Here is a 17,455-nt window from a genome sequence, read left to right on the forward strand (position 1 = left end):
CTATGAGCATTTCTCACAAGTTGACAATTTATGTTATTTGATTGCCTTCAGTAAGGGATGATGAAGGCTCTACAGATATGAAATTGTTCTGTTCCAAAGTGATCTTGCCTCAAAATTCTTATTGCTCCAAATGAGACAATTTCATTACATTTAATCTGTGAGCAAAATCAGATGCACCAAGAAATTGAAAAATTACTCTCTTGCTTAACTAGTTTTGTGCAACACATTCTTTCACCGGCCATGCAAGTTCATAGAGCATGCTCTCGCAGTGGTAGGTTCGAATTTCATAAGCTGAAAACGACATGGCCAACGCTACTCATTTGCTTTTTTAGCTATTACCCAGGAAAAGAAAAGGGATAACTCATACTTCTGATTGATTAAGGCGAGTTGAAACATCATAAGATTGCATTAAAAAATTATTAAAAAATTGCTTTTTAAGGCTGCACATGGTTCAGTTGATAGAACTATAATCCTCAAACCGTTTCAAATGGAATCAAATTAGATGAATATTCAACAATTAATCAAAGTGAACCAAATTATTGGATTCAATTTACAATTTTAAACTTACCACTGATCAATTTTTTTCCTCCTTAATAATAGACATGTAAATTTTGAAGTTCAAACATTAATAAGAAGTCACAAATTTATGAACTTTAAATTAACATTCAACATAAATTTAGAAACACCTATTGATAAATTGAACATGGACGAAATTTATAATTCAAGTTCTAATTCTTGAAAATAATATCAAATTTTAGATTGCCAAAAACAATTTTTACTTATATATATATATATATATATATATATATATATATATATAAGTATAATAACATATTTATTTATAATACATCACTTCAATATGATAAACTGTGGTTGTTGAATTGGATTAATTGAAATGGAGCCATTAATCCAAAAAAAAAATGAGAACTCTGACGAGAAAATAGCTAACTGGTTTTTCGATTTTATTTGGTTCAATATTTCAATTTTTTCTTGCCCACCCGAAAACTACATTGTGAACTTCAAGTAATCAAATATTTTTCAGTATTACTAACAATTATAATGATTTGTTTGGGAATATTCATACCAAATAAGATCATACCTTACTAAAGTTTTATTTTATAAGTTAATTCGTCTTTTATGAGGCAGGCTACAGAATTAGCCACACCAAAGTGATTCTGGGATAACACCAACAATGCGCAATGATATTTTGCAACTCAGAAATCATGATGGACAATCTCATTTGCATGGATGCTTCAAACGCCAAGCCCCATAATTGAGTCAAAAACCAAACTTGTACTACTTGAGGAAGAACAAAAACTGTTCTAGCAGGAAATGTAAAATCTCTGCACTGGCAGCAAGCAAAGGCTCACTTCAAGAGATGTCCTGTGCTCATTTGGCATTAAGCATGGGCTTAAAAGTTGTGTTAACAGGTAAGAGTCATAAGAAACAGTTTTGGATTGAGTTGCCACGAAACCTACTGACTTTGAACAAGAGGAATGTAGGCAGCTGGCTTCTCATTTTCCAGAAGAAAATGGTGCAAAATGTGAAGGTATGATAGTGAAGTGAAATGCCATTGAATTCCAACTAAAGCTATATAGGAGACGCCCAAGACCAGAAAATGAGGTGAACACAAGGTGGCCCTGTTCCCATTTGTAAGCAATGTGCAAAATATTGATAGGGAATAATGTCAAAAGAGTGATTATTTCTACACCAAAACACATGTTGATCATAATCAGGTCGGCTAAAGTCAGCAATTCTGAGGATGAGATCGTCCTCCATGCCCCTGCTAAAGGCAAACTTTGGCTTCTCTTGTAACCAACACTTTTCTTTTGGATACAACTCTTATGACCATCTCAACAAGGAACAAAAGCAACAATCAACAAAACCAATGATCAACAATGAGGGAAATTCTGATCAGTGTTGAGAAGACATGGGAAGCCAATTTTTACTAAGAACAATGATCCAAAAATTATTCCAAGCTTATTTCTTACATGTTCAACACTTTCAGCTTCTTTTCCTTGAGAAAAGCATTCCATTCAACGGGTTTACGAGCTCCCCCTTCATAGGCAACATACTTGGGCAATTTCTTTCCATATGAGAGAAATGTTCCCCCACTAGTTACTGCCTTGCAAACAGCTGTTGCTTGATACCCATCACTGAAATTCAAACCTGCAGAAGGGCTTAGCTCACCAGCCAAACGCTTCATATACCTACAACCAGAAAACATCACAAATGAGGGCACGGAAAACCAAAACAATACCAGGTCTATCGAGCATGGTGTGTGCGCACAGGCATGCGTGTGTGTGTGTGTGTGAGAGAGAGAGAGAGAGAGAGGAAAATAAGTCAACCAAGGAAGTACATATAAATTTTTAATTTCATTATAATAGATTGCGAGTTTCTGAAAGTCATAGTAAATTTCACAACATAAGCCTATCTGCCTTCCTACTCTCCTCTTTTAAGCACTCTAACACCTGAAGAGTTCCATGTGTAAAAACAATATATTGAAATGATGAACAGCATCAGTTTACCAAAAAATCAATACCAAAGACTATTGATACTATTTTCATGATAAAACTGACAGTTAACAACTCAATATAACAGCGTAGTGCTTAGAAAACATACATTATTTCAGCGTCACTGTGATGCATTTTTCTGCCTGGAAAATGTTCAAACATTTAATCACTTCAATGTAAAATAATAATAACACAAACTCCTCTCACTCAACAGTTAACAGCCTCAGAATCTCTCTCCCGTGCCTTCCTGTCTCCCTATTATACTCTTAAGTTTCCCGACCCACTCTGGCAGCTGCCACACCCCACTCGCACCCCTTTTGTGTGCAGGTGTGGGTTTTTCTGTTTTCTTTCTTTGGGGTGCGGTGGTTTTTTTTTTTTTTTGTGGGGGGGGGGGGGGGGGGGGAGTTCATGATTCACCAATTTAAGATCATTTTATATTTCAAAAATTAAGAAAAATTTAAATAGTTTGATCTCAATTAGAAAAAAATTAGTTTGAACCAAAAAATTAAAATCATACTGGTTTATATTAAATTAGGATTTATATTACACACATAAATCATATATGCCAATTTCTAATAATAATAATAATAACAATAAAGTAAATGTACTTAACATTCTACATAAACAAAGTATGCTATTATATATAAAATGTTATTTACTGAGGAAAAAGTAGAAATTTAAATGCCATAACTTAAAATCCTCGTCGAGTGATTATAAATGCACACAACACTTATTGCAAGTGAACCATATGTTGGATTCTTCGTGTGCACTTGGTAGGGGAGAAGGGTAAAGAACATAAAAAAACCTAATAGGTGAGGAGAGATGAGACAAGAAAGTAGTATCTTTCCACTTGTCTGCTTTAATGAGAGAGTGAAGAAATAGGGGGGAAAAAAGTTAATTGTCATTTACAAGAATATCCCCCACATGACCACTTCTTAAAATTGCTTAAGGGTGTTTTTATCTTTTTCTTTTTTCACAATTTCTCTCAATTTCTCTCCAATTTGGGGAAAAAACAAAGTGGGTCCTTTTCAAATAGGTTAATACCTTCTAAACCTTCAATGGAGGAGGTGGCACGTAAGTTAAATTCCAGAGGCAAAATTCTGTCCTTAACCTTTTTAACATCTTTGGGGACCTCCTCTTCAAATAGGTTAATACCTTCTAAACCTTCTAATGGAGGAGGCAGCACATAAGTTAAATTCCAGAGATGATCAATGGAAGAATCGAAAAAATATCCACACTGTTGCCAAATATGACATTTTTCACATTCAAAATCACTCCCTATGCTGTCCTCATCTGAAACATCTCCCAGTCTCTTACTTACTCAATTTCGTCCTCTCATTGATTGGTTCTTCCCGTATACTTAATACCCACTTTGAAATTTATAATTTTATGTGTTTCCTCACTAGATAATTCTCGCTTATCTTCAATAAGTTTCCTCCCTTCAAAACCCATCTGCATTTCCTTACGATGAGCGTACACCTTACCACTTGAATTATCTGAATGGACACCCTTTTCAGCTTGATTGCAACCAAACCAAAAATGAAATCCTAGTTTTCAAAATCACCATAATTAAAATTCTTAGAACCAAACTCCCCCCTTACATTCCTAGAGCTCCCCCTATGTCATTATCCTTTAGCTGAGGAGAAGAAACATACCTATTAGTTCTTCCTCTTTCCATTGCCTACACTATACTTTTTCCAGAGCATCCCTCATCATGGCCATCAAAGATGTTATTAGAAGAAGAGCATAATATTGGATCACCTTGTACGCCATTCAGAGATGGATGTTGTTCGGTTTGTTGCTCCTTTGAAGGACAATGACCCCTCGTGGGCAAAGAGGCTCCCTTATGTTCAGGAGACTGTAGAGACTCTTGGGACTTCCAAGTTAAGTGGCCCATTTGCTCTTCTAATGAAGCTTCCCCACTACCCAAGCCCAATTTTAAATAAAATTACTGCTTTGGGCCTCCTTAACCAATAGGCCCAACAGAGAGTTCAATAGACTCTTATTATTTTCGAACAGTCGGCCCAAATCAATGATAATTGACAATAAGAAAGGCCCAGCCCACTCTATCTTCATCAACCTATCTTCCACACAAGAAATCCTAGCCATCTCAATCTTCATCTTCCCATCATCCACACAAGAAACCCTCGCCACCTCTATTTTCAACTACTTAGCCCGCAACATCACCTTCAACATCGTCAATTGTTCTTGAGAAGCTAACTAAATGAACTCCTCTTGCTATCTTCCCCGCAACAAGCACAAACCATCTCCTGCATATTCTTAGAAGCATATCGACCTCCATCATTGCCTACACTTCCAGAAAAAACTTGGCTCCATAAACCACATCTTTTGAGGAGGAAGAACTTTTGAGGAGGAGAAAGTTAAGGCAATTGTGCTTGGGATGGAAAGGGATAAAGCTTCAAGTCCATATGGGTTTAATTTGGCTTTTTGAATTAATATATTAACAATGCTTATTTTAGGCCTATTAGTATAGTGACTAGTATGTTTACGATCATTGCTAAATTACTAGCTAATAGGTTTACTGTGGTGTTAGATGATACTATTTAATGCTCAAAGTGCATTTGTGGGGCTAGGCAATTTGTGGATGCTATTTTGGTTGCCAATAAGGCTGTAGAGGAGGTTCATAGGAAGAGGGAGAAGGACATTCTTTTCAAATTGGATTTTGAAAAAGCTTATGATAGGGTTAGATGGAATTTTTTAGATAAAGTGTTGACTAGAAAAGGGTTTAGGGAGAGATGGAGGACTTGGATGAGGGGTTGCTCGTCTAATGCTTTTTCCTTAGTCATTGTGAATGGAGAAACTAAATCTTGGTTTAAAGCATCCAGAGGTGTTAGACAAGGGAATACATTATCTCCTTTTTTGTTTGGTTTCGTTGAGAAGAATGGTGGAGAAGACAGTTGGTAAGTGTTTAGTTAAAGGGCTGGAAGTGGCTAGTGAGGGGGTTTGTGTGTCCTGTCTTCAGTTTGCAAATGATACTTCGTTTTTCATTCATGATCATAGATATTCTTTTTTGAATATTTTGACACTTTAAATATTTGAGAGGGTTTCTAGGCTTAAAATTTATTTGGGAAAGAGATGTACAGCAACCATCAATTTGACATCTAGTAGGTCGAGGAGTTGACTTTGTTAGTGGGTTGTGGTATTTTGGATCGACCCTTGTCTTATCCAGGTGTCTCGTAGCAAGGTAATAGTAGCCTAAGCGTTTGGATGGGTGGAAAGGTGCATTATTTTCTTTAGGGGGCAGTATTACTACTATTCAGGCTTGTCTTGCTAGTATCCCTCTTTAATATTTGTCAGTTTTTAGGATTTCAGCGAGGATGGCCAATAAAATTGAGAAGATCATGCGAGATTTCCTTTGGTCAGGGATTGGGGATAAGAGAGATCATCTTGTTAGCTGAAAGACTATTTGTAGGTCCAGGTTGGAGGGGGTTTGGATCTTGGTAAGTTGGTATCTAAAAACACTGCTCATTTGGCAAAATGGTTATGGCATTTTCCCCTAGAGGAGTCCTCTCCTTGGCATAGAGTCATTAGAAGTAAATAATGGTTGGGATATCAATTTAGGAATTAGATGTTCTTCGAAAAGCCCATGGAAGTGTATTTTTCAAGTCTAACCCCTCTTTGTTCCTCATATTAAGTTTGTCTTGGGTAATGGTTCTTGTATTTGTTTTTGGGAAAACTTCTGAGTGGTAATGGGACTTTCATTTCCATAGAACTCTTATTGATAGAGAGGTAAACGAGTAGTCTTCCTTGTTGATGTTATTGGGGATTTGTTGTCCTTCCTTTGGGGTGGATGGTCATTCTTGGTCTTTAGACTCTTCGGGGGATTATTCCAGCAAATCTTTTTGTGACTACTTGATTAATGCTAATATTTCTTTTCCATTCAATAGAATTATTTGGAAGGCCAAAGTTCCCTCAAAGATCAAGGCTTTTATTTGGTCGGTTGTTCTTAATAAAGTAAACACTAACAATCTGTTGCAGCGTAGGAGACCTTCAAGGGCACTTTCTCCTAATATATGTTTTCTTTGCCTTGATAGTTTGAAAACGGTGTCCCATTTGTTTTTTCACTGCTTTTCTTGGAATATATGGAGTAAGCTACTTGGTCTTTTCGAAGAAAATTGAGCTTGTCCAAAGTTGGTAGAGGATTTCTGGTCACTTCCTTCATTGATTTTGGTAAAAGGCAGGCACTCATGCTTTGTGCATGAGTGTGGTGTTTGCAGTTCTGTGGGGTTTATGGATTGAAAGAAATGCTTGTATATTTATGGAAAAAAGCTAAATGAATCTTCATTATGGGAGAAGATTCATTATTGGCCTCACTTGGTGCGCTTCTGTTGGTTGTTTTGAGGTTTTCTTGTATCCAACGAGATTGGTTGGTTGGCTTTGTCAGTCTAATTGTCTGATTTTCATTTTTTTTTTTGTTTTAATTTTTATTTTCTCTATTTTCTTTCTTCTGTTTTGGAGGATTTCTTGTCTTCCTTGTACATTCTTCTTTTTCTAATATATAATCATCTCCTTTTTCTATCAAAAAAATAATTAACAAACTCATGAGACTAAAATTTATTTGTTCATACAATTAAGTATTAATGTTTCAGTATTTTCATATATTAAAAAAAAAAAAAAAGTAAGGTTTATTACATGAATATACCCACAAGTGTTGAAATAGCCCTAGATAAATCTGTGCAGGCAATTCTCTAATTTTTTTTCCCACAAAAGAACATGATCTACTTTCAAATTAAGAATTGTAAATTACACCAGCAGGGACAAAATTATACCTGTTTTCTATTTCAATCGCATAACTTCCATTTTTCCAATTGAAATGTAAAAGGCATGCATAAATTACAATGTTTGGGAATTTTGTCAAATAACCAAGGTATAATGGAAAGCCATCAAAAATGGCACGTCGCCGAGCAAAACCCATCCAAATGCCCAAGAGCCAACCCTTCTTTTATCCATCCTCATCTATTCCTTTTCCCTCCAAGCCTAAAATTTGCAGGGAGAGAAATTAATGAGAGAAAGAGAGAGTGCAATTCAAGAATATATTTACCAAGGCCCAAAAAAAGAGAAGCATACCAATTTCATAGCCAAAAAAAATATTGTATAAAAAAAATCTAATTGTCCACAGATTCCTGCAACCAACGCCATGGTTCTTGATGCCTATGGTAGTATCATCTTCATCAACCCTTGGGAATGTCCAAAAACAAAGCACAGAACAAAAGTGTAGCATTCCAAAGATCTCTCAACCATCACAATCCTATATCCTAGGTGACCAACCAAACCCCATATTGACCATTGAAGCCACTCAAGTATCAATATATGAAAGTTGAAAGTTCCAAGCTACATTATAAATATACCCCAAAATTAATCTCAACTGAACTAAAAAAAATTTTATGGCAAGGCAAGAATTGGAGTGGTGGGCATTGTGGACTCAAACTTGACAAAGGTTTGTTTCGCTTCCCTACTCCATTTGAATGCATCCTTTTTTAGTAGAGCAACTAGTGGAGCGCTAGTTGTTTGACAAACTTGTGGTAGTAACCAGCCAATTCGAAAAATCCTCGCAACATTTTTATTGTTTGTACAATAGGCCAGTCTGTCATCACTTGTGTTTTAGAAGGGTCAACTGAAACACCTTCTTGGGAAACAGTATGCCCAAGGTATTCCACATGTGGTCGAGCAAAATAGCATTTACATTTCTTAACAAATGGATGATGCTCACAAAGAGTGGTGAATACAGTTTGCAAATGGCCTAAATGATCTGGCAATAGAGGAATGCAGTGATTATGTGTTCACTGAGGTGACAATCCTTGTGGCTTCGCAAATAGGTCAAAAAATTCTAAAATAAGAGATTCTAGCTCTTCATCTTGGCCGGATTGATGTTGTAACTCCTCTAGTACTTGAAGTTGTACCAAGCAACCATGTTGCTCCTTTTTAGGGACCTTCTCTAAATGATGGCTTGAAACTGTAGTGATATTATCACAGTGTTTGTCTTTAAGAGTCAATCTCTGGCCATTGACGGTGAACTTCATAACAGTTTAGAGAAATTCCAACTATATCACCTAAAGTCCTTTACCATTCAATACCCAAAACAGCTTCATAGTTTTCTAGTGGCAACAAAAAGAAATCAATATGCAGCCTACAATTTGCATAGTAAGTTTAACTTTCATACACTTGCTCTGACATGTCAAGGTCCCTCCATTTGCAACCCTCACATCAAACTTTTCACATTGCTCCACGGGATAGGCTAGTCATTTAGCAATTTTAGTGTCCATGAAATTATTAGGGCTACATGTATCAATTAAGATAGTGACAAGTTGGTGTTATAGGAAGCCACTAATTTTCAGGGTTTGAGGATTAGTATAACCAACTAAAGCATGAACTAAAGAAGTGATAGATTCATCGTTATCATCAGATTCCATACCTTCCTTATCTGAATAAGGGATGTCATCTTCAACCTCTTTTGGCACCTCTACTGGTTCAATCATCAAGAGTTGTCCTTTTTTGCAACAATTTCCTCTATGCCACTTTTCATCACAATGCTAGCACAAACTTTTGTCATTCGCTTTTAAGTTCCTCTTAAGTCAATCATTTGGAAGGAGAATTGTGAGGAGTATACAAGTCGAGTCAAGTTGACATAGTAAAATATTCGAACTCGACTCGACTTGAAAATGTTAAGCTCAAAAATCAGTTTGAACTCAATCGATTTCATAATTGTAAAACTCGAACTCGACTCAGCTACAAGTTCATAAAACTCGAGCTTGACACGATTAAACTCAACTCGATTATAAATTAAAATTTAATACATATGTAAATATATATAATGTACATATAATGTTAAATATATTTATAAAATATATATTATATAATATATTTAATATGAAAATAATAAAATTAAAACTTGATTAAGCTCAAAACTCAACTCGAGTACTATTACTAAGCTCAAACTCAACTCGAACTCAAATAGAATCGAGTCGAGCTGAGTTAGGGGACGAGTCGAGTCCAAGTATCTCACAAGTACACTTGACTCACTTACACCTCTAGTGAGGAGCGGGCGGTGCGATAGTGTTGCTAACATTCTTCTTGCTAATGGTCTTGTGAGAGTGATATCGTTCTTCTCCCAACTTCTCTTCTTCTAACCATGCAAAGGAAACTGCAGCAGTCATAGTCCGTGATCGATGCACTTTGACCTCACGCCGAATGCCAAGTAGGAGGCCTTCAATAAAAGTACCACAAATTGGCTTTCATTACAATGTTTAGTCTTGCTTGATAGCTGCTCAAATCTTATCTAATTCTCCAAGGTAGTGCCAATTTGGCATATTTTAGCGAGCTCTCCATCGATATTCTAATGTCTAGTGGGCCCAAATTGGCGAAGTAATCCAAAAACAAATTTTGCCCATAAAGGCATTCTATAACAAGCCTCAAACGAATCATACCATTGAATAGAATCACCATCCAAACTAATAGAAGCAATCTCAACTTTAGATATTTTTGGAATGCAGTGAAAAGAGAAAATATTTGTCACCCTTAGAAACCCAACCGATAAGGTCATCATTGTCCCACCGAGGAAATTCCACTTTCATATGTAAAGGACCATGATCACACTCTCCTTGGTAACCTCCTTCACACTTGTATGGCTGCCCCCTATGATTAGCTGATGTAGAGACATCATCTTCTCTCTCTTTATGGGAAGATGTAATGAGTAGATTAGAGAGTGATGCTAGGATCTCTCTTTAGCCTAGGGTTCCATTCGGGACACTGCTAAATTTGCCGAGTCCATTGTGTATGAGTGAAGATCAACAATTCCACGATCTTGCTTTTGTCAAAGAGTTAACGGCATCCAAAAGAACCCCAACTTTGATACCAAATGATAAGTGATGTAGGACGGTTCTAAGTAGCCCTAGTCCTATGGTTGACCCTCTTTGCAGCACACACACAATATCACAATCTACGGGAAGAATTGAATTAACCAAGCATGAACATCACAAGCATATTCTAATGATCACAATTTGTTGAGATTTTGAAAACATATATGATTTGGTTTAAAAGCCCTTAGTTGATCATTTCATTCAAGTAATCAAGTTCACTTTAAAAGATGTAATATTAGAAGTCTTAGATCACAAGTCCTAGCATACAAATCAAATATCCCTAAGAAAAATATTAGCAAGCATGTTTATGTTGAAAATCTATGAAAATTCAAAGAGAATGAATAAAGTTTTTCAATCAAGGATTCGGGTATAGTTTTAAGGCTTACAAGGTACTTTTAGGGGCTGTTTTAAATGATCACAAACAAGGAATTGAAACGAGCTTACCAAAAGGATCGGAATGACAAACACCAAGACACACGAGTACTCGATCGCACAACAAACAAGCTTGTTGATCCTCAGGAATCTTGAGACAATAATGAAACTTGAGGCAGGTTGTGGCTGAGAGCTATGAAAGAGGAGTGGGCTTGTAGCATTGATGATGATGTTGATATTGTTGTGGTCTCTCACCACCCAATCTCCGGGGAGAGTCTCACACTACTCACTCACAAGGAGAGGAACAAGATTCACAAGTTCAAGCAAAGGCTTCTTTTTCAATTGATAATGCAAAGATCCCTTTTACAATACAAGCGATGGCATATTTATAGCCTTACATGAGTATGCACGTGACTTGCACATGGCTTCTTAAGAGATTAAATAAAATACAAAAGTAAAATAAAACATTTAAAACATAAGTAATGAGGTTCCTAGGAAATAGTTTGTCATAGGAAATAGGTGCCTAGGGACTAGAATAAATATGATAGGGGAGTCTAGGAACTTAAAATGAAATAAATGCTTCTTGAAAAAATAAGACTTTGACTTGCAAGTTGTCATGCTTCTTGAAAAACCAAGACTCTTTGACTTGCAAGTTGGCATACTCTTTCCAACCTAACTTCCAAGAGAAGCTTCAATTGCCACAATTAAAGTTCATATCTAATGGTGGACTTCAGGTGATCGTTCACGTGTCACAATGTCCACAAAAGATACTCAAGGTGCAAGTTGATCCCCATCAATAAGACCCTAGGGTTTTATCGTGGAGAAATTGGGGAAATTTAAAGAATGGACAATAGTAAGAGAAATTAGGTTTGATCACTTCGAGGGGGTCTGCCTCCAAATTAGCCAAAAGCTTTGAATTATGTTGTTGCCTCATTGATTGAATCAATGCCAAAAGCCCCCTAGGGGTCACATATATATAGGGTAGAGAAACTTGCTCCTATCATGACTATAAAATATCCTCTCAAATTCTAATTAATTTGGGAATCCTAACAAACATTAAATAGAATCCCAATTGATTTGGGAATCATAACACATTAACTAGAAATCCCTATTGATTTGGGAACCCTAACAACATTAAATAATCCTAATATTAAATAGAATCCTAATTAATTTGGGAATCATATTAATTAAAAAGCCCAATTTATTTAGGAATCCTAAAATACAAATTGTGACAAATAAGGATCAAACTTAAGATCTGCGCATGGATATAACAATTAACAACTACTAAGACATCAAATTTAAAGCTCAGAAATCAGAATACCATTCTAACATTCCAAACATGTCATGTCACAGTAAATAGAATAATGCCTCTTCCTTCAAATAGAAGGCTTTCTTGTCACACACCAAGAGTTCCATTGTATCCAGAAGTCATCACTCATAACAGCCCTATCACATGATTCTATGGTTACAACTACTAATTCATCAAATCCTTAGTCCAAATTTCTATTAATAACCAGCCTGCCTCCCAAATCAGTGCAGGGAAACCATATGGATATATGTTCTTTAGAAAGAAATAAAGCTTCTTCTGAATCCAACAGTAGTTATAAGCTCAGATTCCAAGAGGGTCAAATGATAATGTAGTTATCCACTAGGTTTAGTTCCAAACATAACACCCTAAGGGATAAGGAAAATTCTCCCAATCACCAAGAAAGCAGATTCATCCGATTGTGTCAGAGATAATGCTAAAAAATCACACAAAAAGAACCACTGGTTACAAAAAACTGTGCATGATCTAAATACAACATCCCTACAATCATCGTGGAAGAAGTAGATTAATAGCCCCATATTCAGAAAAAGAATGAACCACACACGCATGCATTGGGGTGGAGAAAGTACCATGTTTTCGTGTAGCTCTCAGGTACAACTATATCCCCACCAAGGGCCTTGAGCTCCTCAATTATATCAGGGGTCCCGGGCTTGTCATCAATAATGCTTACGGTTTGAAGCTTACGCTCTTTCGCCAGTTGAATCACGGCTTTCCCAATTTCACTATCCCCACAGTTCTGCACTACAGTCGCACCTACACATCACCAAATTCACCATCCAAAATCTAACCATCAGATACGCTCCAAAACACTTGCACAAATGCTTAAACTACTCAGAATTTGTTCTCTCCCAAATTACGATAGCAGATCCATTTCGAAGACTCTGCAACCCATTCGATAACTAAGAAATTAAATGAGAATCTTAAAACACAGATGTTCAAATATTGGATCTTTCAATGGGCCAAACAGAACAATTTGACTTCAATCAAGCGAGACTTCACTTTCATTCAGAAGCCGTGATACAAAACCAAGATTACCTGGCTTTAAGGAGAGAGCATCCAACATAGAAGCAACGCTCTTTCTCACAGAAGCAGGATCCGACGTGGCTGAGAATCCTCGGATTCCGGCGAGGAGAGCGGGGTTCCGGGAGCCGGCAGCTAGAAACTTGCGACCCGAGGACAGCATATTTTCTCTCGATTTCTCGCCCAGGAGAGAAAATGTCGGAGTGAAAATATTACAGTAGAGCTTGTTCAAGGCGAGTATGGTTGCAGTATTGGTACCGTTTTTGGGCTAAGGTGCAGCCCGGCCCATCTTTCACTTGTGTATCATGGGCCCAAAACAAGCCCATGGAGAAATTGTAGAGGGCCCGGCCCATCTCCTCCCACGGCCTGGAAGCACGTTGGTAATATGAATTTGTTTTTCATTTTTAATAATTTTTATAAATTTAATTAAGTGAAAATAAATTAAGCACATAATCATCTATGGGGATCAACCCTGAAGAAAGGAAGAAAACAGAAAATAAACAGAGGGTAAAAGATGAAAATGAATTCTTGTTGAATGTTCCTTTTCTCTTTTTCAATCATAAACTCAGCATAGTGTCGTGTATATATATACAAGGAGGAGGAAACCATAATATTCTCTATAACAAACTTAACAAAAAATATAATAAAAAATGGAATATCAGTAACAGAAAGTATTCGTTTGAACTGAAAGTTATTCCTGAACTGAGGGTGGTTGTGTATTGCTAATACGCCCCTGCGAGCCAAACATGTGTGGAAGAATAGTGAGGCTCGAACAGAGAGAGGCAAATCTAGAAGCAGATAAAGGTTTTGTGAAAATATCAGCGAGTTAATCCTTACTTGAAAAAAAAAGAAACCTGAAAAACGTCTACTTGAATTCGATTGCGAACAAAATGATAGTCAACATCAACATGTTTAGTTCGAGAATGCATTACTAGATTCATAAACAAGTAGGTTGCTCCCAAGTTATCACAAAAAAAAGTTGGAGAGGTGGACAAGAAAACACTCAATTCAAATAATAAAGATTGTAACCACAGTAGTCCACAAGTGGCATGAGCTAGGGCCTTGTACTCAACCTTTGTGCTGGATCTGGCAATGGTAGATTGCTTCTTTGAGCTCCATGAAACTAAGTTGCCAACATAAAAGACACATTAACCTCTAGTTGATTTTCTGTCATAGGGACACCCTGCCCAGTCGGCATTGGTGTAGGCAGCCAGGGATGAAGTGTTGGAAAGTTGCAACAGTAAACCATAATGCAGAGTATATTTTAAATAGCATAAAATGCGCTTAACACTCTGCCAGTGAGATACGCATGGAGCATGCATGAACTGACCAACACGATTGACAGAGAAAGCAAGGTTCGGTCTGGTGAAAAGTAAGTACTGTAAGCTGCCCACTACACTTCGATATAGTGTAGGATCTGGAATAGGAGTGGAGTCAAAAAGCAGACAATTTTTGGAGGAAGACATAGGGCTGGTGACTGGTTTGCAGTTCATCATGTTTTTCTTGTTGAGTAAATCAAAGATATATTTCCGTTGAAAAAGCATGAGCCCAACAGAGGTACAATGACATTCAACACCCAAGAAGTAGTGTAAAGATCCTAGATCCTCAATAGGAAAATCAGAGGTCAAAACAAATATGAAATGAGAGATAGCACTCGAACTGGAGCCTATAATCACAATATCATCGACATAGATAAGGAAGTAAACTGTTACTAATTGTTGCTGATAAATGAATAAAGAGGTATCTGATTTTGAAACAACAAATCCTAGTTCTAGCAGCCGAGAGCTAAGCCTAGCATACCAGGCTTGAGGAGCCTGTTTAAGGCCATAGAGAGCACGATTGAGTTCGCATACATAGTGAGGAAATTGTGGATGAATAAACCCGGGAGGTTGAGTCATGAAAACTTGCTCATCTAAATTGCCATGTAAAAAGGCATTCTGAACATCCAATTGATGAATCGACCAGCAAGACGAGACTGCAATGGAGAGAACTAACCTGATTGTAGTAGGTTTGATCACAAGACTAAAAGTTTCATTGTAATCCAAACCTTCAAGTTGGCTATAACCTTTGGCAACCAGTCGTGCTTTGCGTTTCTCAATGGAGCCATTAGACAAATGTCTTGTCTTAAAAATCCAGCGACAGCCAACGACATTTTGATTGGGGGCAAGAGGAATAAGAGGCCATGTATTGGTGGACCTCAGGGCATCAAACTCAACCTGCATCGCATGCCTCCATTCAGGAAATTTGGAGGCCTGAGTAACAGAAGTGGGCTCCTTTGGAACAATAACGGCAGTGGTATGGGCGCGAGGTGGCGGCCAAGGAATGGTGCCATCAGTTTGGATTTTAGGGCAGGATTTTTGTGATCAGGCTCTTGTTTGCATGGGATGAAAGGATGCGGAAGGAATTGTGGAGGGAGAATAAAAAGAAAGTGAAGGAGAGTGTGGAAACGATGACGAGTCGAGGGAAGCCCTAGAAACAGGAATGGATTGCCAAGTAAAAGAAGCGGGAGCAAGTGAGACTAGCGGCAGCTAGGTTTGGGAGCGAGGGATGGAAGAGTGGGTTAAAGGCCCAATGTTATTGGGAGGAGGTGATGGGCCAGGCCGAGTTGGGGATGTAGTAGCGGGGGAAGATCTAATGGGCGGAATGAAAGGAGGTAGTGAAGTGTGAGACTGAGTGGGCTGAGCTGGACGATGCTGAAGTGAGCTGAAACTAGAAGTAGAAAATGGAAAAAAAATTTCATCAAATAAAACATCCCGGGAGATGTACATACGGCCAGTAGGAACATGAAAGCACAAATAACCATGATGAGAAGAACTATATCCAAGAAAAACACAAGGAAGAGATCTGAAGTCTAGTTTGTGTTGATTATATGGCCTAAGATTAGGCCAACATTGACAACCGAAGGTTTTAAAAAAAAATGTAGTCGGGTATGCGATGAAATAAAACCTCAAATGGTGATTTGTTATTTAAGGTGGGGGAGGGTAGACGATTGATTAAGAAAGTGGCAGTAACAAAGGCATTGGACCAATAAGATTGAGGCAAAAAGGAATAAGCAAGAAGGGCAAAACCTGTTTCCACAATGTGCCTATGTTTTCTTTCAACCGAGCCATTCTGTGAATGAGCATGGGGATAAAAGATGCAATGAAAAATACGAAAGGACTTTAACACGTTATTAAGAGTTTGAAATTCACCACCCTAATCAGATTGTAATGAAAGGATTTTTGTATTAAGGAGAGTTTCTACATGGCATTTGAAAAACAAAAAAATAGAAGCTACATTAGATTTACATTTTAACGGAAAAATCCAAGTAAACCGATTGTAGTCATCAACAAAGGAAACATAATAACGAAAACCACCATGAGAGATCAACGGTGCAGGGCCCCAAAAATCCGATAAAATGAGATAAAGTGAGGCAGATGAAAGATGAGGTGAGCGACATATGGGAGTTGGTGAAGTTTAGCCTTGCAGCATAAAGAGCATAAACCCAAAGAGGAAGAGGATTTGGTGGGCAAAGACATTTGTGAGATGAGTTTATGTACTAATTGCATGGAAGGATGACCGAGATGAGTATGCCATTGAAAAGAGGAGACACACTCACCAATATGAGCTTGAGGGGATGAAGGTGGGAACACGTACATGCCATCTTTAGTAGAACCGCGAAGGAGAACCTGTTGAGTTTGTGAATCCTTCACACAAAAAAAGGAAGAGTGAAACTCAAAAAATACAGAATTATCCTCACATAATTTTCCGAACTGAAATTAAATTCATAGAAATTGATGGAACATGATAGAGTTTGGAGAGGAGAATACTGCCATTGGAGGACGAGATGGTGGAGCTGCCAACATGATGTATTGGGAGAGAAGAGCCATCACCAACACGAACTTGTTCATCACCTTTGTATTCAGATGGGTTAAGAGAGAGATTAGAAAAATCATGGGTGAAGTGGTGGGTAGTAGCAGAATCGGGGTACCAGTTAGGGTCTGTAGACATGGAAGAGGGTTGCTGAAATTGTGGGCTTGAAGTAAGGTGTGCTGAGAGGGAAGGTGGTGGGGGAGATTGGTAGCTATAATCAAATATGGGGTAATAGGAGATGGCAGTGTGGCCTCTTTCATGACAGACCTAACAGATGGGTCGATTAGGTGAAAAAGGAACTGGGGAGGAGGAGGGATGATGACCACCATGCCTGCCACAACCACCACGACCTCTGAAATTGCCCTTGACGTGTGAGGAGCCACAGTCGTGAGAGAAGCTGGTAGCAAATTTTGTTTGAGTGGAGTTAGCAGAAAATTCAGGAGATGCTGTAAGTGTGGAACTCTAATGGTTCAAATGTGCCTCATGAGTCAGGA

The 17,455-nt window shown here is 37.7% G+C and overlaps 1 protein-coding gene across 1 annotated transcript; it reads right to left on the minus strand.

Annotated features, from left to right (window-relative positions):
- Positions 1 to 1,649: 1,649 nt before the first annotated feature.
- Positions 1,650 to 13,397, minus strand: LOC131146953 (uncharacterized). The gene is made up of 3 exons (XM_058096823.1): positions 13,125 to 13,397; positions 12,659 to 12,842; positions 1,650 to 2,210 (listed from the first exon to the last, which is right to left on the minus strand). The coding sequence occupies exons 1-3, from the start codon at positions 13,270 to 13,272 to the stop codon at positions 1,988 to 1,990; spliced, it is 555 nt and encodes a 184-aa protein (XP_057952806.1). The 5' UTR covers positions 13,273 to 13,397; the 3' UTR covers positions 1,650 to 1,987.
- Between the last annotated feature and the right edge of the window lie 4,058 nt (positions 13,398 to 17,455).

This window comes from Malania oleifera, chromosome 13, assembly GCF_029873635.1.
Source record: "Malania oleifera isolate guangnan ecotype guangnan chromosome 13, ASM2987363v1, whole genome shotgun sequence".
NCBI lineage: Eukaryota > Viridiplantae > Streptophyta > Magnoliopsida > Santalales > Ximeniaceae > Malania > Malania oleifera.